General features: G+C 32.0%; 1 protein-coding gene across 8 annotated transcripts in view; it reads right to left on the bottom strand.

Annotated features, from left to right (window-relative positions):
- DGKB (diacylglycerol kinase beta) overlaps positions 1 to 22,239 on the bottom strand; it is a 693,448-nt gene that overhangs the window by 418,201 nt on the left and 253,008 nt on the right. For all 8 annotated transcript variants that reach the window (XM_073238753.1, XM_073238761.1, XM_073238755.1 and 5 more), the window contains 4 exons: positions 20,111 to 20,184; positions 17,712 to 17,786; positions 2,817 to 2,902; positions 606 to 695 (listed from right to left, as the gene is read on the bottom strand). In XM_073238753.1, the coding sequence (XP_073094854.1) occupies positions 606 to 695; positions 2,817 to 2,902; positions 17,712 to 17,786; positions 20,111 to 20,184 (325 nt within the window). The remainder of the gene's footprint in view (positions 1 to 605; positions 696 to 2,816; positions 2,903 to 17,711; positions 17,787 to 20,110; positions 20,185 to 22,239) is intronic.

The raw sequence follows: 22,239 nt of genomic DNA, 5'->3' as shown, positions 1-22,239 counted from the left end.
GTGTGGTGGGGGGGCACGGGGAAGACAATGTAGCACAGAGAAGACAAGTAGTGACTCTGTGGCATCTTACTATGTTGACGGACAGTGACTAAAATGGGGATGAAAGGGCTTGATAATATGGGTGAATGTAGTAAAAACAAGGATTTTCAAGTGAAACCTTCATAAGAGTGTGTATCGATACCTTAATTTTAAAAAAAAAGATATGATTACTTAGTGGATTCATTGCTGGACAAATCTTTCAGCAACCTTTCAATTCTTTCTTATATTACCACACAACTTAGGGTATTAAAACTCTGAACATTAGAGTTAACACATGCTTAACTTACTTCTTGTTAGAAACCCTAAGACCAGAGCTTCCCTGCCCCATCAACTCTGTAATTAGAATGAGATTAAAGCCCAGCACTCAGTATAAATGGATTCACTATTTGTTTCTGTATTCCAGATTATTGTTCAAAATTATATACTCTATATCTGACAGCAACCATTTGTTAAAATCAAATGGCAATTGCCATCAATTAAGAAAAGCTAGGTTTCTTTGGGGTTGGGGATGATCTCACTGTATATCTGGTTTTTAAAGATTTTCATTGTTGTTTTAAATGTTTTACCTCCTCCCCATCGCAGGCATCTTGCTAGATCATTGCCGGTCCCAAGAGGCAGAATAGCAACTGGAGGATGCTTGACTACGTTAGCCTTTTCTGTGGAATGGAAAGATTAAAATAAAATAAAATTTTGACCACAGATAGGACAACAGTAAAAAACACAGCTTGGTGTGGAATGAAGGCATTCCACTAGGTACTTATAAACAGAAAAGGTTGCATTTTATAGATAAATATGATTATAAATTATAACTAATTTGTATGCATTTGTTGCAATTTAAAAACACTAATAAATACCACAATTCACAAAGTGACAGGAATTTTCAAGACTTATGCTTGAGAAAAGCATCTTAAAAATCTTGACCTGGTTGGAAATTTTGGTGAATTTGATTTAACTCCATTGAAATTCTCAAAGATGTGGGTATATGCAGCATAGGAATATCCATACAGGGATGTCACCAGAGTGGAAGGGTTGAGATTCTTTATAAGTCCTTTTTCAACATCAACTCTAGGTACATTTTACTTTAAGGAATAAAATATTTTGAAAACAGTGGAATTCTAAAAGCTAGGACAATGCTAACAATGTCATTTTGTTTTTCCCACCCATGGTGCTACTTTGTATCAGACGAAACAATGTAAAAGCTGGGTAATTCATATATCAGCAGGTTTTTTTGATATTCAACTTTACATAACATAGTACTTTAGGTTCAGAGCAGTAGAGATCTCTGGCCCTGAAATTCCATATGCTTTTGTTTGAACCATCATATGGCCTGAATGACTCTCACAAACATATATTACTTTTTTAAATTTTTTTCTCCCCTCTCAATAGTTCAAAGTCAGTAGGTGTCTTGTGTGTAAGAATGGGGAGGGAATAGATTATTTAAGGATGGGCCACAGTGCAATAGCTAACACTTAGATTCAGGAGGTAAAACAAACCAACAATAGTCCACTGTTTTCCCTAAAACTCTCACAAATTCTCAGACACTGTTCAAGAAACTCATCAAATTTTACAATTCCTGAATTCTGATTTTCTCCTTAACAAAGCATATTAATACTATTTACATCTTCTACTGGAAGACCGAAGAGCACAATATCTTCACTATTCCTTTTTCTAAAAATGTTTGTAGATTAAAGTTGTTAGATGCTTATGAAAAGTATACTGACATGTATTCATTTTTAATTTAAATATTTTTGCATTTATGATGAGAATATTCTCACCTGCGTTCTGACTAAATAAAAGTTTACTTCAATTTATAAAGGTAGTAAAACTTCTTTTAATCAATTCTTTCTTTTTGTGAAAGGGTCTGTTTTTAACAAATAATTGGTCAGTACAATAAAATGAAATGAGAACTAAATACATGAATATTTGTTTTACAAAGAGCAATTTATGATATATTTTGTGAATTAGTAATAAGTTCTGACAGTTTACTGCCTCTAAAACACTGGATTATTTTTCTAAATTTATCAAGCTTTTCTTGTGATACATATCTACCTTTTATCCTCAATCATGTACTTGTTTGGTTTGCTTTTAAAAATTAAATTTTTAAATTTCAAATAGAAAGTCAATATAGAATAGGTGTGTGTACTCTATTCCCAGCAGTCAATTAACAGCTATAAGATTTTGTTCTAATTATTTAACTTCTTCATGCCTTAGGTTCTCTATCTCTGAAATGGGATGATCAATACTATGTCACAGAGTTGTGATAATTAAGAGGAGTGGAGTAAAAACCTTTACACAAGGCCTATTAGATAGTCCATGAAAAATAAAAATTGCTATGATGATGATAATGATAGATGATGACATACATGTGCAAAGAAGGTAAGGTTTTGAGGCTCCATGCTTAAACAAAGTTAAGAACTATGAGACACAGACTTCATCACAAATGCTAAAAACTTCTTCGGCTCCCTCTCCAGGGCAAGGAACCAAATGGATTTTTTAGAGCACAATTTGAAAATAACTCTGAGAGTTTAGTAAATTCCATGAGAAATGGATTAGAAAAGAAGGATTTCTAGATACTTGTAAACTATTTTGTCAATTAAAATTTTGAAATATAGAAGAATAAATTAAACCAGTAAATAGTGCACAACATGCCAAATAACCAATTAAGTCATGGTAGCATCCAAAGATATCAATGCATTAAGTATATAAATAAACAAAATTTACAGAATTTAAGGTTACCACTGTTAACCCCAGCCACGTTAAATATATGTCTTCATTACCTATGCAGTCCAAAATCCACCCCACGGTTCCATCTCCACCACAGGCTAACACTCTGAAATCAGGAACATCACGGAAAAAGTTTAACCTGAAAAATAAGCATGTTATGGCATATGACTGATTATTATAAAGTTAGGGCTTTGTTTAGTTTTTCATTCTCAGGATTTCATTTAATGAAATACATTTTAATTTTATGAAAGGTGTCAAGTAATTCCAATGATTTTCATTGAAAAATATTAAATTCTTACCTAGGATACTGTTCTAAAATAAAATAATTGTTTTAATTTAAAGATGTTTTAATGAAATATTAGAGATTCTATAATAAATACATTTTATCAATCTATAGTTAAAAAAATAAATTATAATAATTTTCATTATGATATTCCCCAGATATAATGTGCATAATCCAGAGTGACATATACTACATCGGTTCATTTAATGTTTTGATTAACCAAAAATTATCCTTTGAATAATTATTTAAATGTGACTGTTAGGTAGCTAAGTATGTCTCTGAGAGTTTTCTGCTGTTCTCCATTACCGGGAGGAATTGATCAGGCTGCATTTGGGGTTCTAGGAATCCTTTCAATGTTTCCTTCTGACTTCCAATCCTCAAATAGGTGCCAGGCTTCCCCTAGTCTTTTGACAGGGCCTGCAGTGTTTGCTGCCCAGATCACTCAAGTCTAATTGCTGGGTGGGCTGCAATAAATGCCTGCAGTCTCTACTGCTATGTTACTGCATGAAGCTTGCTGATTAATGCAACTATCTGAGGAAAATTACAAAGGCAGGTAATGCAGTCAGTAACACAATCATTTCTGTTTATTTCCTTGCAGTAAAAGAATTGAAACAGGACAAAAATACTTTTAATATGTCTCCACCTCCCTTGCCCCAGAGATAATCACTGGTAATAATATATTAGGCAATCATCCAAGAAAAGTTTCTGTTTATTTACATATATGAATGTACACATAAAACAATTATTGCACACATATTTTTAACATGAATAGGATTATGAAATATTCTGTTAATATATTTGTAGGCATTTTTTAAATTTAAAAATGTCAGAGATCTTTGTGTCAGCAGATAGTGTTGCATCATGATTTAGAATAAGTGAATGTATTATATAAGAAGCACATTCCATGATTAAATAAATAATTTCTTTTCATGTACTTTTTAACTAATTGTAGTGTTTCTCTATTACAGAAAAAGGTAAGTATTATAGCTATTACTTGAAGTACATTTATGTAAATGTGTGCATATGCTCTGAAGGTTAATCTTCTGAAAGGGAAATGTCCCACTACATCATTATATTATTGGTTGAATGTCTCCCACTGTAGAAGACATCAATGTCCATTTCTTAGTGACTCCAAAACACTGTATAAAAACAACTTTATGATATTCTTCAACAATAGTGAAAAACAGTCATGCTGCTAATTGTATCTTCCTGTAGGCTTACAAGAGATGTGTGACCTCTTCTGTGAACTGCATCTTCAAAGCTTTGGCCCTTTTCCCACTGAGTTTTCTTTTATTATTATCTTATAAACTCTACATATGAATAATATTGTTCATTTCACTTAGCATTATTTAAAAAATGTTTGTTAAAGTAATACAAACTGTATAATAGAAATATATAAAAACTGACTAAAACCTCACCATCTGATGAAAAGAACAATGAATATTTATAAAATGAACGTTCATGAATTTCCTTACATATTATACTGTGGTTAGTTACATTTTGTTAGATGTTGCAGTATTTTCAAGTCTAGTACTTATTGGTTTGCTTAAATATGTATAATATAAATGCCTATGTACCAATTGCCCACCCCAAGGGTGGAGCCTTTCCAATTACATAAACCCCTGTGCTCTTTTCCTACAGCACCCCTCCTCCTCATGCACAAAGGTGAACACTATTCTGAATACTGAATTATCGTGTGCATGCCAGCAAGGTGTTGTTTGTTTTTAGCTTTTTCCACTTAGCACTGATACTAAGATTCATACACATGGCAGGTGCAGTTCTCTCCACGACTATTTGAAGTTATTTTATTTCTACTGTTAAAAACCATATATGTGAATAAGCCATTTTTCAATTCACACTGACATTTGGAAAGGTTAGTTTAAGTATTTACAAAACTGCATTATCAGATACATTTCCTAGTACTCATGAGCAGTGGCTACTTTCAGAGCAGAGTATACTTAATATGGAACTTTTGTTTCCCAAGGAAATTGTACCACTGCATACGCTCATTAGCAACGCAGGTAAAATGTGGTTGAGCTCATCCTCTAACACTTCTTAATTTCTTAACACTTCTTGATTTCAAGTGTTTCCTCTTCCATGTAACGCCTGTTCATGCCATTTGCCTCTTTACTCATTTTATTTTCTTATCGATTTGTAAAACTTCCTTATGTGTTCTTAATTTTCATCATTTTGTTTTGTTTTTCCAAATATCTTCTACAAGTTGATTTTTCTTTTATTTAATCAATGTGTATTTTAATGAACAAGATCTAGTTTCAATGTACTCAAATTTATCAATCTTTTTGTAAGTGTCTAGCACTTTAGCCTTCCCTCCTTCTTTCCTTTTGGCTGTTATGCAACGATTTTTCACTTTATTTTTTAATCTATCATTTTATATATTGGATAATTCAACTTTCTACAGTGCAAACTCCATCATAAATCAGACTTCCACATACAAGTACACTTCTTTTTGGACTGTTCTATTTGATTCATGAATTTGTCCATCTCTACACCAGTACCACACTCTTATAGTTGCTATGGCTTTATAGTAGCAAGTCTGTATCTCACAGAGCATGATGAATCTAGGCTATTACTCCTTCTTGCTTTTCCATATTCATTTTAAAGTTAAACTGTCATATTCCATAAAAATGAAAAATAAAGCAAATAAAAACCAATCATGATTTTGATTGGAGTTCCATTAAGCCTTTAGATCAATTTTAGGGAAAAAACATCTGTAAAATATTAAGTTTCTTCATCCATGAATATAGGATTATTCAATTTCTTTAGATATTCTTTACTGTTCTTCAACAAAAGTTTAAATTTTCTGGTTACAGATCCTGAATCTATTTTATAGATTTACTCTTCGCTGTTTTACAGTTTGTGTTGGTATTTCTAATATTTTTAAATTGTTTTTAGTATTAATGTTTTGTTGCTGGTGTATATAAAATATATTGGATTTTTATATATTGACTTTATAAGTAGCCACATTACTCTTTTTTTTCCTGTTGCCTATATTTTGTTTGTAGATTCATTCGGTTTCTCCGTAAACAATTATATCATATTCTAATAACAATGCTGTTGTTAGTGATTACCAGTCCTCATAACTTTTTATTTATTTCCCTGTCTTATTATGCTGACCAGAGCAAAACTATATTACTAAATGGGAGTATTCACAGAGAAGATCCATATCTCCTTCCTGAATCTTAATGGAATATTTCCAAAACTTCCCTTATTAGGATGATGTTTGCTACATGGATTTTCTTTTCTTGAGTGACACCAGTTATAAGGTTAATAAAGTTTCCTTACATTTCTACTATAGCAAACATTTTTACTATGAATCAATGTTAAATTTTTTTCTACAGATTTTGAGAAATTGATATGGTTGATCTTAATTAGTAATGTAGAAATACATATTTATATATTTCTGTACTATTAAAACATTCTTATGATCCTTTCATATACCCAAATTGGACATTGTTTAGTAATATTTTTATAGAGAATTCTATTTGGCTTGCTAATACTTTGACATTTTGCATTTATATTCATGAATACAATAGATTTACTATTTTTCTTCCTGATACCACCTCAAATTTTTATCAAAATCATTCTGTCTCATGAAATAAGTTGCAGAATGTGCCCTCCTTTTCTACTTTTTTGGAAGCACTTATATAATTTTGGAAGTTCCTTAAAATTGGTGGCCCTTGCATATAAACTATCCAATTTCTGGTGAGTCTTTATTTTTTAAATAGTTTTAAAGGAAATAGTTTCAATTCTTTTAGAATTATTGGAAAAAAATTCTTCTTGAATCGGATTTTACTAGTTACGTTTCAATATTAACTTGGCTGTCTTCTAAGTTTTCAAACATTGTGTCACTGAAGCCTTCAAAAGCTTTTCAAACTACACCAGTAGCTGACACGTTTACCATAGGGCTGGTTGTTTTGGTGAAAGCCTAACCATCCATTTCACTCACCATTGTTCTTCTACTCCATGATGATGTTTCATCTGTTATTCATTCTTGTTTTCTTTTAAAATTGTCATCATTGCTTCTTCAGCAGCGTCCTACCCCCAAACATAAACCCCATGTGACTGTCAGACCAGCTTACTCTCTGTAAATTAATTGCTAAATGGATTGAAAATTGACCTATCTGAACCTCTTAAACCACTCAATCCACTCTTCCCTAAAGATTCATTCATTCCTTACTTCATTCATTCACTTAATAGTAGCCTTGGAAAATTATTTCATCATTCTTAGCCCCAGTTTCCTTATCTTTAAAATGGAATTAAAACCACCTATTTGGTTGAGCTTTCTTTAAGAAATATTTTTATGCAAATTACATTGCGCTAGCCACAGGTTATTGCTAATTATTTTCTCCTTCACTAAAAGTATTATATATTTATAGTTTAGCATGTCATTCCTCTATTTTCTCATTCTCTTCCACCCCAGTGTAGTGGCAAAATAGTCACAAAGATGTTCTAACCAGCAAAGCCATAGGGACAGTTGGAGAGTTCTCCCGTCTCCAGTCTGAAACTGTAGACCGTGAACTACAGCGGGGCCTGCTTGGGGCACTGTGGACAGAAAGCGCAGAGGTAAACAGCAAGTTTACCTCTTGAGAACAAGCAAATCCAAGACACTTGGCAAGAGCCAAAATGCAGGGCTCTCGTAAGAATTGACTTTTCACCCATTATGCTATAAAGGTCAGCAGAAGTGAGGCTCCTACTTCAGAGGTCATCCTAACAATAGGGAGAATGAGAGCACCAGGTAAAGAGGCCTGTTTGTAGAAACTTCAGTACTGTGTACTATACTTTTCACCTACTGATTTCAGAAGTTCACTTGCAGAATTAGTAAATATAGACATTTTTCCAATGAGGTAATCATGCATGGCTCCAATCTATGCTATTTTAATGAAAAATTATTGAAATTAAAACTTAAAATGATTTATAAAGCAGATAAATAAATTTTGAATCTTCAATGTAGCTCATTAATTATCTCCTAAAACATTTGCTATTTATCTACAATACCTAAATTTGAAAGGGATCCTATGTTAATGTACAGGTCAAATGCTTTTTTATGACATTTGCTCAAGAGCCACCACCATAGAATGCCCTAAAAGAAAAGTGGGTGATGAGATTATAAAAAGAAAATCTAGATATTTCATCTAGAATCAGAAATCTACTTTGCATTTTTAATAAGGGTTAAGATAAAACTGATATAGAAAATTCAGGAAGTTTTGATTTGTACCTGACAGTAATATTTAAAAAGCACACCTGGAAAACTTTTTAAGAAGGAAAAAAGAAAAACTGCAGTAGTGATTCTATAATCTTGGAGAGTATTTTATAATCAGATTTTTTAAATGACAATATGCAGGAATTTCTTTATTCCAATGTCACATTTTATTACTCAGCAAAAATAAATGATACTGCCTTTTATATATAATTTTCATGTATCAGAAATCAGATTGGACATACAAAAATAAATATATAGTTATTAAACAGTGTACATATTACACATTACATTATAAAATTATATTAATTGATAATTAGAGGAAACCAGTGTGAGATTCATACTGTTAGCATAATGCAGAGTAATATTCATATATATATTCCTTTGCATTAAACACAAGGTTAAAGGATTAAGTATGACTTTATCATGTCATCAACTCCTCTCCTTTATTTTCTCTTCTTTTAGAAAAAATAATTTAGTTCCATAACTTGCCAAAAGAAAGGTCTGTATTCTGATTAAAGCATTTTGAGTCAGAAACAAGTATACTTATCTATTATTATTCAGCTCAATTAATAGTCATACCTGCATGTACACAGTTGCATATTATTAGTTACAAAAGTAGATGGCTTCACAATTGCTGCACTAAAATCAGGCTGAATGGAGTGTGATGTTGCTATTTTTTTGAAATTATATTTCTATCTAGAAAACCAATTCCTAATACTTTCCACCTTGTTTCCTAATACCTGGACTGCATCTCTACATACTTTAGTATTACTGATATTATTATTGATGTTGCAGCCACTTTGAAAAATCTACACATGAAGCAACTATGTCCTCCTGTTTCCTCTATATTATTTATTAGAAAGTAGGTGGGGTTATGCTTCATCTTTTTCTGTGAATCTTCATAAATATCAGCTTCAAAGTGATGACTCATCAATTGTAATGTGTATCTCCCATCATTTCAACTTAAAGTAAAACTAATTCTAACCATATCCTTCTTTCTCATATATGTACTCTATTTTACCAATAAATTATTAAGATTGGGTAATCTAGAAAATGTACCTGTTTCAACAAATAGAGGAAGTCTTTTGAAAACATTGTATGGGAGATTAATTTATACTGTTTTGTGTGAGATGACATTTCATTTACATAAGTGCAATAGTTATAAAAAAAAGTAATTTGGACTCATTATTATAAATCCATTCTATTATACTGTTGTTACATCATAGCCAGAAGTAACTTTAGAGTATGTAAGAAAACATATATCCCAGAGAGCCATTAATAATTGAAACTTTAATTTCACTCTGGAAATCTCAGAGAAGAGAAGGAGGGACAGAGAAAGGTAGAAAAGCAGAGAGAGATGTCAAAGAGAGAAAGAGGCAGGAAATGAGAGAATATTTACTCCTGGAAAACCTCTGATGTTATATCATTAAATAACTTTAATAGCCCCTGAAGAATGAAATGTCTTAAAAAGGAGAAGTAAGCAATAGGCTCTGTAATGTGGTCTAAATAGTTGTCCCTTTTTGACCAGTGCACATCATTCCTAGAAAATGTATGTGTTAAAAGGAATATCAAATTATTTCAAGTCATATTTACTTCATTACTATAGTAAAATACTTTTATAAAGATTTTATTTTAAAATATAAATTTCTTCTGGTATGTGGAAAATAGCAACATTTTAGATTGTTTTAAATATATATAAACATAAATTAGTGGTTAAAAGCCAAGTAAATGAAAAACTTACAACAACCTTTTTACAGTCATTTTTCTTTCAACTGTATATCTAAGAGTTTTCTGCAACTCAGTATTTACCTATTACTTTTAGTGCTACAAATATGCAGTCAAGTTTATGGTCATGTACATATGTCTCCATCCCTCAAAGTCCTAATGTGTGTGTGTGTATATATATATATATCTGTTATGTGTACTAATGTATGTACATAGCTGGAAATGCTAGTAGGAGTATTTCTGTTAAGTTTGTAAGTTATGTGACTACCTATAAGTAGAAAGGGCTGAAGCATTTTAACTAAAGAATCAAGTGAAAAATAGTTTTAATTTAACCAGAAATTACACATATTTCTTTATCTTTCAAAGAAGTTAACTTGGAACAAACAACTCATGCTTTTTCTTAATATTTCAAATTGGAAAATAGTCTGTGGCCCAAAGGATACAGTCTAAAATGAACCCCTGAAATTCAGCAGCAGAAGCAATTAGGTTGCTTGGGTCTGCCTGATAAATCTACTCATCCATTCTGTCATCATAATGCTTGTATTATTAGTAATTAGGGTGAGTTTTTATTGTATATGCATCAGATAATTCCACCAAGTTAACTTTAAATGTGAAGTAATAAGGTGTTTTAGATTAGGAAATAAAGCTAGACCTCTACAGAGGGAAAAAAAAATACTTTGACTAGGATCAAATGCTATAAATGCTAAGTGCCTAAGAAAGAGAGGTATGTTTAATGAAAAATACATATATCTAGAAACATAACTTTATAGATGACATGGCAGTTCACTTACTTAACATGCATTTATTAACTACCACTCTGTACAGGCACTGGGTTGGAATCCAGATATTCAAAGTAAAAGTAAGTCCTTACCTTCAAGTATCTCACTGGCTTAATTGAGAAGGCAGACAAAAAAATACATAGTCTAGGTCACTTACAGGATATTCTTTGGGAGCAGTTAATGAAAATTAAGTAGAGAGATAGCAGGGTTGGCTTAATGAAAGTGAAGACACTTAAATTTTGAAGCTGTGGTAAAGTTAATTCTCTGATGAACTGGGAGACAGGCAAGAAGAGGAACTGACTGAAGCGTTGATATATATAAGGAGGGTGGATATAGGGCACTTGGAAAGTGCTTAGATGAGAAATTCTGGACAGAGTGAAATAATGCATTGTCAGAGAGGAAGGGAAAGTGAATGGCCTTTCCATTCATCAGATTAGGGATTCATCAGTGAGCAAGTTTGAAAAGGGTGAAAAAATTAGTATTAGATCTGCAAAATTTGAGATACCTATGAAACACTAGCATGGAAATGGTGCCTAGGTAGTTAAATAAGTCTCTGTGGGATCTGAGACAGATGGCAATATTCAGAAGCAATCCTTGATACAAAACATACTGGATAGCAAAATATACAATTGATCAAAATCAAGAAAGGGAGTAAGAAAAGGAAACATAAAAGGCAGGCTAGAAGGATAGTGTTGGAGCAAAACAGAAATGGATTTGTTCTTTTAGAGATTAAAACCTTGACGAAGTTATTTTTTTAAGTACTTAAATCACAAGTTTTCTCATCTGCATATAGAGAGAATGGCCCACTCAAAAGGTTGTATTCTGCAGATCCCTGGCCCATACCTGACAATTCACTGTTATTTTATTATTATAAAAGTAAGGAAGAATATGCACATGAAATGAATGGAGTTCTGATTCTAAGAAAACATGATATTCAAGGGATGGGCTATGGAGGATATATGCATATATGTACCCAGAAGTAAGTCCAGAGATAGGAAACAATGATTTCCAAATATCCAAGGGAGAAGTGACTTTTAAGAAACGTGAAATTAGCCAAGACTTTATTTCACACCTGTAAGTTTATTAATAACAATAGTAGTCTCAATGGAGAGTAGAGTAAAACCCCAACTACACTGAAGAGGAGATGCAGAAGTGGAAAAACAGTTCATTTTATTAAGAATTTAGTTATGAAGAGAACCAAAGGGATCAGAAGGCAAGTAGTTTTATATCTGCTCACAGATTTTTCAAATTAAAAAAAGAACTTCACCAATTTTACATGTTACTCATTTTTTGCAACTCTGCAATGATCTAGGAATTATTTGTTTACATTTCCTTTGGTTTTAAACCTCTCCTCTATCCATTCCTATTGTAGTTTGTGCTTATTGTATCACTTTAGTCATTGCAGTTGCTTTCATAAACTAATAAAATCATTCTAATGCAGTGTGCTTATATATTAAGAGAGCTCACACACTTGAGATAGTCAGTGAAATAGGAATAGCTCAAGATGTAATAATGAGAGGGTAGATATAACGCATGAAGTGTCAAAGAAACAAGAGGAGCAGAGACCCAGAGCAGAAGGTGAACGTTTAGGAGGAGAGAGAGCACACATCAACTGAGAGAATAGCAAAGGAAGTCAAGGAGGATATGAACAATTCCGTTAAGTAGCTACCTGATATTCATTAAATTTTTTAAAATATTTTATTAGATTTTCATATGAAAATTTTGAATAATATTTTTATGAAGAGATGAAAAAAACAAGATCAAATTGAAGATTTCTGTAGGCTGATTATTTCTATATTAAATTACCTTAAATTTGTTTGGCTCTTGAATGGTAGAGTTTTAAATGTCAGAGAAATAACCTGGAAAAAGGTTATTAGAGTAGTATTATTACCCAGAGACACTTGAAGGAATTTCATTATTTTAGTGACATAAGATTTGAGCTTTATTTGTTTTCCAGAAGTTTCTTGTTGACTCTAGAATCATCCAAATAACTGAATAATTCATGCCTGTGTATGTGGAGGAAGTATCTGTTTTGTTCAAAGTCAATTGGCAATGCTATGACTGGTTTCTGTTATCTGAGGCACCGGATAAATGTATGCTGGATCAATTTACATTATTATTGCTTTTGCTGTTGTTATTGTTAAGCTATCATTTCTCTCTTGACTTAGTTGTTGCACTGTTATTCAACAATGTGGATTACACTGTCCACAGCTAGAGATGTGTATGTTAATTTTAATGTGTGAAGCCATAAAAACCCCATTGTTCTATGAAGACCAGAGAGCAATATATATATTTCCTCTTTTCCAAATATTTTATATCTCCAAATAATTTATTCAATTATATCACAATAAGCATCAGCAGGAATGATCAACTTCTATGACACAGACTCTAGTGTCAGACATCATTAAACAGAACAGTCAGATTCAGATAAGTCTCCCAACAGACCCAGGATTAGGGAAAGCAGAGCTAAAACCAGAGATGGCAGAGTCATGCCAGGTGAGCAGGTTAGCCATGGGATGAAGTGAAGGATTACAGCATAGCCTGGTCAGAGTCTCCATTCAGAGTAGCTACCTGTGGCAGCTCCCTCCAGGATAATAACAGGATCAAGAGCTTTCTAATAGAAGTGTAGGTCTGCTACTGGGGATACAGTGTGGGTATTGGTATAGGATAGAAAGAGAGCATTCTCGTAGTAATCAAAATGAAACTAGAAATTCAAAGGAATTATATGCAAACTCATTTTTTAAAAACTTGAGAGATTAGCATATTGGGGAGAGTCAGTGTCACTGAATTTTGAGAGAATAATTAAGGAGTTAAAGTATATAAACTGTTCTATTATAAGAATCAACAAATAGATCAATAAAGCAAAGAGCAACAATACTCTAACTTTTATACCATTTTGTCATTTATGAAATATGTCAAATCAGTGAATGAATAGTTTTTTGGGGACAACTAAGTTTCAGTGTGATGGGAGAAATGCCATCCTTAAAGATTACAGATCAGAAATTTAAAATAAAATGCAAAAGTAATAAAATAAGATATACAGGAACATCTAATAATCTTGGCTTGAAGAAAGGCTTTTCCACAACATATAAAATAGAGAAATCATTCCACACATAGAAGTGGCAGATGAAAATTTTTAAATATTTATATGGACAAAAAAAAAGAAAATATATGAACTGAAAGCACACAGAACAAACTAGAAGAAATCATTTGCAACATATACAAAATGATGATGTTAATGTTTAGGCAATGGGGTCTTAAAATGAACATAAACAGGACAAATAAATCAAAAGGAAAATGAGCAAATAAAAGAGCATATGCTTTACATAAGAAATAGAAAAGTTTAGTATTTTCTTCTTTGGAGCTTCTTTGGAGCTTCTTTGGAGCACCTGTTGGTTTGGCCTTATTTGATCATGGGTAAGTGGAGTTCTCTCTCTCCCTGTCTTCACTCTGTGATCCAAGCTAACAAAACAGCCAATATTCAGATTATTGCTGGTTACTGTGGCAAAGGAAAAGAAAGGGGAAAGTCCACTTTCTGCCCACAGTTTATTGTGGAAGAAAGAAGAAGCCATATGACCACTCTTAATATCTAGAGTTAAAGGAAGTAAAATAAAATCAAGTGCCTGGGAAGAGACATGGAAATATTTGAAAGAAGCACTAATACTGTTGTGTAGTACTGTGCCTAACCAGAAAAGATAAATAAAAAACTAATACAGTCCTATACAAACAATACTACAAAAGTCACTACAAAATAGGTCATTGTACTGGGTAAAAATCTCTGACACAAAGGCAGAAGAAATGTTTTAGGTTTCAGCTACACATTGAACCAGTTGCAAAACCAGGACTATAGACTTTACAAGTGTTTCATTCTTCATATCATTGAAATCATTTAACCAATTTATATTTGTAGTTAAGTTTTCTCATTACATTTTTGCATGTTGAGACTAAATGGTAGAATAGAGAAGAGAAAGTAGTCATTTCCAGATATATTTCCAGAGAACCAGGACTTGAAGCTGGATATAGTAACTATATGAGACTGAGTTTTCTACATTTTAGGAGGAAGCGACTGTTTTCAGCTATGTATTCAGCAGTAGCCATATCCTAACTGACATAATTTTTCAGTTTATGTGTTCAGAAAAGAATGGATATTGACGGATGGTTGGACTGTGATAAGTGACTACTTTTTAGTCCACCCACATCTTTCAGCCTCAGGTGACAGCATCCTGATTGGTCTTTGAGGAAACAAACCATTTAGATATAGTCAACAGAACTGTCAACCAAAATGTCCCATCCCAACCTAATCAAGGCTATGGTATGAGAAACCAGATAGATCAATGCTTCTCCTGGAATATGAATCTTGAGCAGAGAAATAAGAATACCTAATGCAACTAGAATCAATTCCTCCCAGCAGTACATTTACCCTGTTATTACTGCTATTCTGTTTCTTCTGACTGTTCTAATCCCTATCTTTACTGAAACACAGTTCTTTTTTCTATTAATTCTATGAGCAACTTCATAGTTTCCCAGTAAACTTTATTTTGGGTAACAAGCCAGGGTATATTTCTGCTGCTTATAAAAATGTAAATTTAATTAAGACCATATTCAACTTTACAACATGACAGACATGCAAATAAAAATGGTAAGGATAAGTATACCTATCACATTAGAAAAAAATAGAAATTACTGAAGATAGCCAATATAAAGGAGGTTGTGGGAAAAAAGCATTATATACTTCTGGGTTTACAATTCAATGCAACATTTTTGTATAGCACTTTGGCAGAACCTGCCATAATTAAATTATAAAATATCCCCAATCAAGCAATTTTACTTCTATAAATCTATGCTATGAAAATATTAGAATATGCTTTCAAAAAACAGATAAATTGATGTTAACTTACTAAATGTGGTAATAATTCAAATGCACAGACCATCTAAATGTTTATCAGTAATGGAATAGTTAATAAAACTATGGAACATTGGGTACCTTTTAAAAATAATCAAACAGATCAATATCTACTGAACTCAAATAATACTCACCATATGCTTTTGATTAAAAAAGAGAAGTTTCAGAGTAATAAAATAACTATACTCCAAGTTATATATGAAATCTATCTATACCATGTGTGTTTCTGTATATGAATACCTAATATACCTAATGCATATATACAAACATTAGGTTTCATGTTTATAGAAGTTCTGAGAGGATATATACAAACAACTTGAGATGGTAATCCCTCAGGAATATTAGTGCTCGAACTGGTGACTTTAACTTGCTTTTCTAATAACATTCATTGTAGTGTGAATTTTTACAAGTACTTTTATTTTTTCAATATATTAAAATAGATTAGAGGATAATAGAATGCCTAAAATTGAAAGAGTGAAAGGAAACATGTAATATATATTTAAAGTGGAGTAGAAAAAAATAAAACGAGAAAACAAAGCCAAAATAAATATTATTTCAATGTATTTACAAAGAGCTACAAAGTGGTCATGTTATTATTTGTTAATATTACAAATAATATTTGTACAAATACATACAAATAATACACATAAAAATTAATTGAAGACATATTATGGAGTGAGCACATTTTTATATGCTTCATAAGCATCATCCCATTTAACTTCACAGCTATCCTATGTGGCAGGTACTGGTTTTCCCATTTTACAAAACAGACAATGAAGACACATAGGCTTATAATTAGCTGAGTCAGTAAGCATTGTATGTAAGTATGAAATACAGGCAAATCCTGGATTCACTTGGGTGGAACTAAAGGGGTCTTGGAATGGCTTAGCTTTTAAACATACAATTCCTTCACCCAGTAGAGTAAGAGTTACTTCTTTGAAGTTCAGAGAATATTAAAGTACAGGAAAAAGAGCCAACCACATTGAGCTTCTGTGTTAATAACAAGACTTCATTTTCGCTCGGTTTTATCTAGATTCCTGCATGTGGCTCACCTAGCCAATAATCTAATTATTTTCTTTTAGATTCTGGAATCTGGAGTTTGACAAAGGCAGTGTCTGAACTAGATTCCCGTGGTGAGCCTGACTCCTACAGCAAGGCGGTTCCATACATCACTGCTAAGCATTTAAAAATTGGCCCTGGTTAGGAGGCAGCAGGGAAGGGAAGAAAGAGATGAATATAACTGTGGGAACCTATGCTAATTAGTTACATTTACCTACAGTTATTTAACATAAGACATGATATAAATTTGAATCAGAGCATTTAAGAGAGTACAGACAATTTCAATATTTGGTTTCTAGTTTCTGAGACTGACCTAGAAGACTTACTTTAAATCATACTGTTTTTTTTTAAGAAGCTTATATAATAAGGTTTATAGAGCTTCTCTCTACCTCATCTGGTCTAATGTTTACTCTCAGGTTGATAGAGAGAAAACAGGTCAGTGGAAGATGACATTAATTGTTTAACTAGGCCAAATTAATGACAATTTATTTCAGTGCATGCTGGTGACATCAAAAGTATATAGTTTCTGTTGAAAAAATAATTTGATTTTACTGCATTTTACCTATTAATAAAGTACCTTATAAGAGAGTGATATTCATTAGATTTTGTAAGCAGTAAATGAAAAAATCATATTATAATTTCTATTCTTTGTTAAGCAGCTTTGCTTTACTCTATAGATCTATATTCTTCTACATATAACAAGACAAGCAAGGAGAGCAGTTCTTTAATCAGATGGTTAGATGGTTAAGCATCAACGTGTGTGTGTGTGTGTGTGTGTGTGTGTGTGTGTGTGTATAGAAACAGGCTATCTTGAAAAACACCTGCATTTGTTTCTCTTATGTAGTGAATAGCCATTGTTTTTTGTATACTAATCTGGCTGCTGTATTCAAGTAATATTATTTCTCTGTATGTCAGGCTGCTTATTTAATTACCTAATAGTAAATGAGTTAATGGTAATGATATTATCATTGGACTTACCCTGGCATCGGCCCATTTCCAGCAAGACTGTAAACTTGACGAGGATTTAGTAGATACTGGAATTTTCTGTAAATTCTATAAAGATGAAAATATTGAAGGAAAAAAATTAGTGATACCCCAAAATTTTAAATAAATATCATCCATGTTATAATTTTGCATATATATATATATGTACATATATATATATATGGTTATAATTAAATGTTTTTGATAAATTTTGCATTAATAATATTAGAAGCATAACAGCTTAATAGAAACTTAATGGCTCTTTAAAAAAGAGGTTTAGTAGCCATTATAAAGACAATATAGCTTATAAATCATTCCAAGTATGCATATGTGTTTAAAACATTCTTTATCCTGCTTTTGTACATTATTTAGCTAATTAGATTTCAAGGTGTTTTTTTCAAATATCAGCATAAAATTACTTAAATATATCCTAATTGATCCTTGTGAAATGTACAGGTAATTGTCCAACCTAATAGAGAGGTAAACTATCTAACCCACATATAAAATGGGATTGTGCACATTGTATGTATATACGTAAGCAAAGAATGGGACTTCAGCTGCCTAATTATTTCATATAATCATCTTGATCAGTCAGCTCATAAAATTGCTAAACTGTTTCAACAGACATCTATTAAATAATTCCTTTTCTTCTGGAAGTAATTTTTATAAAACTAATGCAACTGAAATGTTTCTAAGTACATACATAGCCCTAACAGAATTCTTAGACAAATTACTAAAAGTAAAATATATTTAGTTTTTTAAATTAGTTTTTATACACATGTGAAGATATTCCTTTTTATTTTACAAACACATTCATGTTTGCTGATAGTATTCTACTACTTATCAACAGATAAAAGTAAAAAAAAAAAAAACATGTAAAACATGTATTTTGAAAGGAAAACCCTGAATGGGATCCCATGGCTTGTGAAAGATGCCTCTTATGCATTTGGGAAAATTTATATTTGAATTTATAATAGCTACCCTTTAAAACATATTTCCATTCCTTTGACTTTGAATGGCCCCTGTTAGTGAATGAAGGACAAAACATAAGTAAGTGGTATGCATATAGGAGCACACATCCTCCTCTCTACCTTAGCTTAACATGCTTATGATTTTAGTGTATCTATACATGTTTTCTGTTTAATTTAAAATATTTATATGTATTGGAAGAAGAGGAAGGCAGATAGCCAGTTAGGTGCCATTCTACATGATTAATGTTATCTTAAATTGAGGGGAATATTCTTCCCTTTAAAAAGGTATTTTTCATTTTTCTTCTCTTGATCCTTCATTTTTCTCTAATTACCAACATGAATTGAATTCTTGCCTAATTCTTTGTGAGGAGCTGACTTTTCTCAATGTCTATTATATATATTATATACAACTGACAGACTTGTAGCAAAGGAGAAAATAATTTTAGCATTATTATTTCAGTACTATTTTACATCTCTAAAACTGAGGCAACTAGTCTCTTTAATAAAGCATTGTACATATTTTTAATTATTGTTACTGGCTATTTAAAAGAATTCCTACCATGTGTAACAAAAAGCACTTTTCATTTCATTGACATAAATCTGGAAAGCTAAATGGTAGGAAAGGAAATCCACAAAATTCCACTATTTATGGAAATGCCTGAACTGCATTATTTGGTAAACCACAACAGAAATTTCTGTTTTATTATCATGGTCTCACGTGAGTGCTTTTATCTGATTGCTCATTTTTTTGGGGGGATTAGTAAAGACTTCTAGGAATTATTAAGGCAAGTACACCTGCATTTTGTTTTTGACATTACTTTTTCAGAGTATGTAGATTTACTCTTCAGTGTGGTGACTTTCAGATTTTTATTAAATATTATTAATCATTAACTCATTACAAAAATGAGAATTTTGTGTCTGCTAGAATACCAAGATACTTCACAGATCAGCTCATTATTACACAGATTAAATAGACTGTGCTTCTCCAGGATATATGGCATCATGTTCTCCAAAATGCACATGCAGAAAATTATTACATATTTTTTTCTACAAGCTGCATATAAATTCAGTTTGTCACTGCTGAAAGATTATGTATCTGAAGTTACCTTGTTGACCATCTAGAGAACCAGTTTCACTCAACAGTATTTATGGAGCTATATTGTAGTCAAAGCTCTTTGTTAAGGGTTAGGGGTGATAGGCAAGGTAAAGAGAATTCAGATATCTGAGATAAATAAATACAAATATTAATAAAAAGCCATTCTTAAATTTAAACCCTATAAACAATATATTACATATAGATATTAACCATTTATTTCATATTAAAGTTAGTAAAACATGACAAATAATGTTTTTAAATGTCTTTATACCATAATTTTAGTTTATATATGATATAGAAAATAAATTTGATTTTTAAAAACATACCGTTCTCCTTGTTTCCCACCACTTTTGGGGTTCACAAAAACTAACAGTGGATGAGTACCAGGAACAGGAGTAATCTAGAAGAAAAGTTGGATGTAAGGATAAATCATTCATACTTTATATGAAGTAAGAGGACCCACTGTTATTTTTGTCATGAAATATCAATTACCAAATTCAAGAATATGGCTGTTCCACACTATAATTAGATAGAGGATAGATAGATAGATCTATTTAGTAATTCAATTAAACCCTGTGCTTTGACTCTCTCTCTGTAGCTGTATGTGTGTGTGTGTGTGTGTGTGTGTGTGTGTGTGTATCAAGAGGAATACCCACTCCACAAAGAGTGGTGGGGACTAGCCATTTATAGGACAGAGTGGAAGGCAGCTATGAAGAATGAGTAACATTTGAATAGCTATGAGATGAAAACAAAAGGCACAATTTGTTCGGACAGTATGTAAAACAATCAGAATAAAGCAGAATATAGAGGGGGTAAAAATATTACAGGGAAAGGAGGGGATCAAACTATAGAGAGCCCTAGTTTTAATGGGCAACCCCTACTTTAGAGCTTTGTAGCATGTGTGGAATCCATCTTCCCAATCACTTGTGAACTAGAATCTCAAAAAGATGGTTTGAGGCTCCCTTTTGCCTGGGAGTGCCCCTCTACGCTGTGTTTCCTCAATGCTTTCTTTCCCTGCTGAGAGTAGGGTGCCAGTTAATTAAGTCCATTTGCTAAACAGGGATCCAGGAAATTGCATCCCTGCTATCATTTCTCAGTTGAACAAGAAAAACTGCCTGTCCTATTGGAGTTTATATTCCAGTGGAGAAACAGACAAGAAACAAATACAGTTAGGAGTGAAATATGCGATAAAGAGAAACAAAGCTGGTAAAATGATATATACCACTCACTGGTGGGAAATAGTTTTTGATAGGGTGGTGAAGGAGAACCCTTGGCATTTTACCTGACTCCGTATACTACAACATAACTTCCATCTAAATACATTGTGACAAAAAATACTTAGTAACAAAAACATGCAATTAATGGAGTCCCCTAAATACTAAGTTGAAATGTTTTAGATCAATTTACTTTTTGAAAGTAGATTCAAAGTATCCTTTATTGTGTTATTTTTCCCCTAGAAAGTATCTTTGAACATTTAATGAGACAATTGAAAACAACCCTTCACCATATGACTTCCTTTCTTCCTTTTTGTTTAAATAGCATAAATTTAAATATTCTATTAATATATTTTCCTCCAGTATTAAGTGAAATGACATTTTCTAATGAGTATAGTTACTGGGAAAATGTTAAAATCTTCACATTAGTTACATAAGAAGGTTGAGTGAAATATTCTTAACTTTTCTACTCTTACCCAACTTGTTCTCATTATGATATATTGTGTCTGTCTCTGTCTTATTTTCCTTTGTAAAGAGATACAAATTTTTTGTTCCTCATTTGTTTCTAATTCAGTTAGGAGATGAGACAGATGATCAGGATCAGTAATCTACTGAACCAAAGGTGCTTACTCAATTAATGTATAGAAAATGTAGGTTAAGCCTTTGTTACCATAGGCTTGCAATGTGTGCCCTTCTCCCCGCACTAAAGTTAAAATGAAAAACACATCAAAGCACACGTTTATCTGAACACTATTATTCAATTTCCTTTATTACTCATTCTATTATAAAATCAGATAGAACTCCTAAAGTTTTTACGTGAAACATAATGCTACCAGATGTGGGTGTTAGTTGATTTCTGCACTTAATTCGAATTGTTACTCCTTACTTTTAAATGGAGGTAAGAATCTCAAGGTAAAGATTTTTTAGCAAACCATTCATTAAATCTGAATCCAAACACTTATAGGAATGAGCTTCCACAAACTAAATATTCAATTTACCATTATGTGAGATTATGTTAAACTCAATATTTGGTGTTTATTTGAAAATGTGTTTTGGAATGCCTTTCAGAAATATTTATTAGAATATTTAAAGGCATCATAATCATCTATTGAAGGTCAGTACCATGCTAGAACACTTGTGTTCTAAGCTGTACATTATTATGAATAAATAAATATCCCACTAGAATATATGTGGTTTACAGTGGATCTCAAAATATAAAAATCTGGATCTCATTTTTTAGC

The sequence above is a fragment of the Manis javanica genome, chromosome 6, assembly GCF_040802235.1.
Source record: "Manis javanica isolate MJ-LG chromosome 6, MJ_LKY, whole genome shotgun sequence".
Taxonomy (NCBI): domain Eukaryota; kingdom Metazoa; phylum Chordata; class Mammalia; order Pholidota; family Manidae; genus Manis; species Manis javanica.
This window is presented reverse-complemented; position numbering and strand designations above follow the sequence as displayed.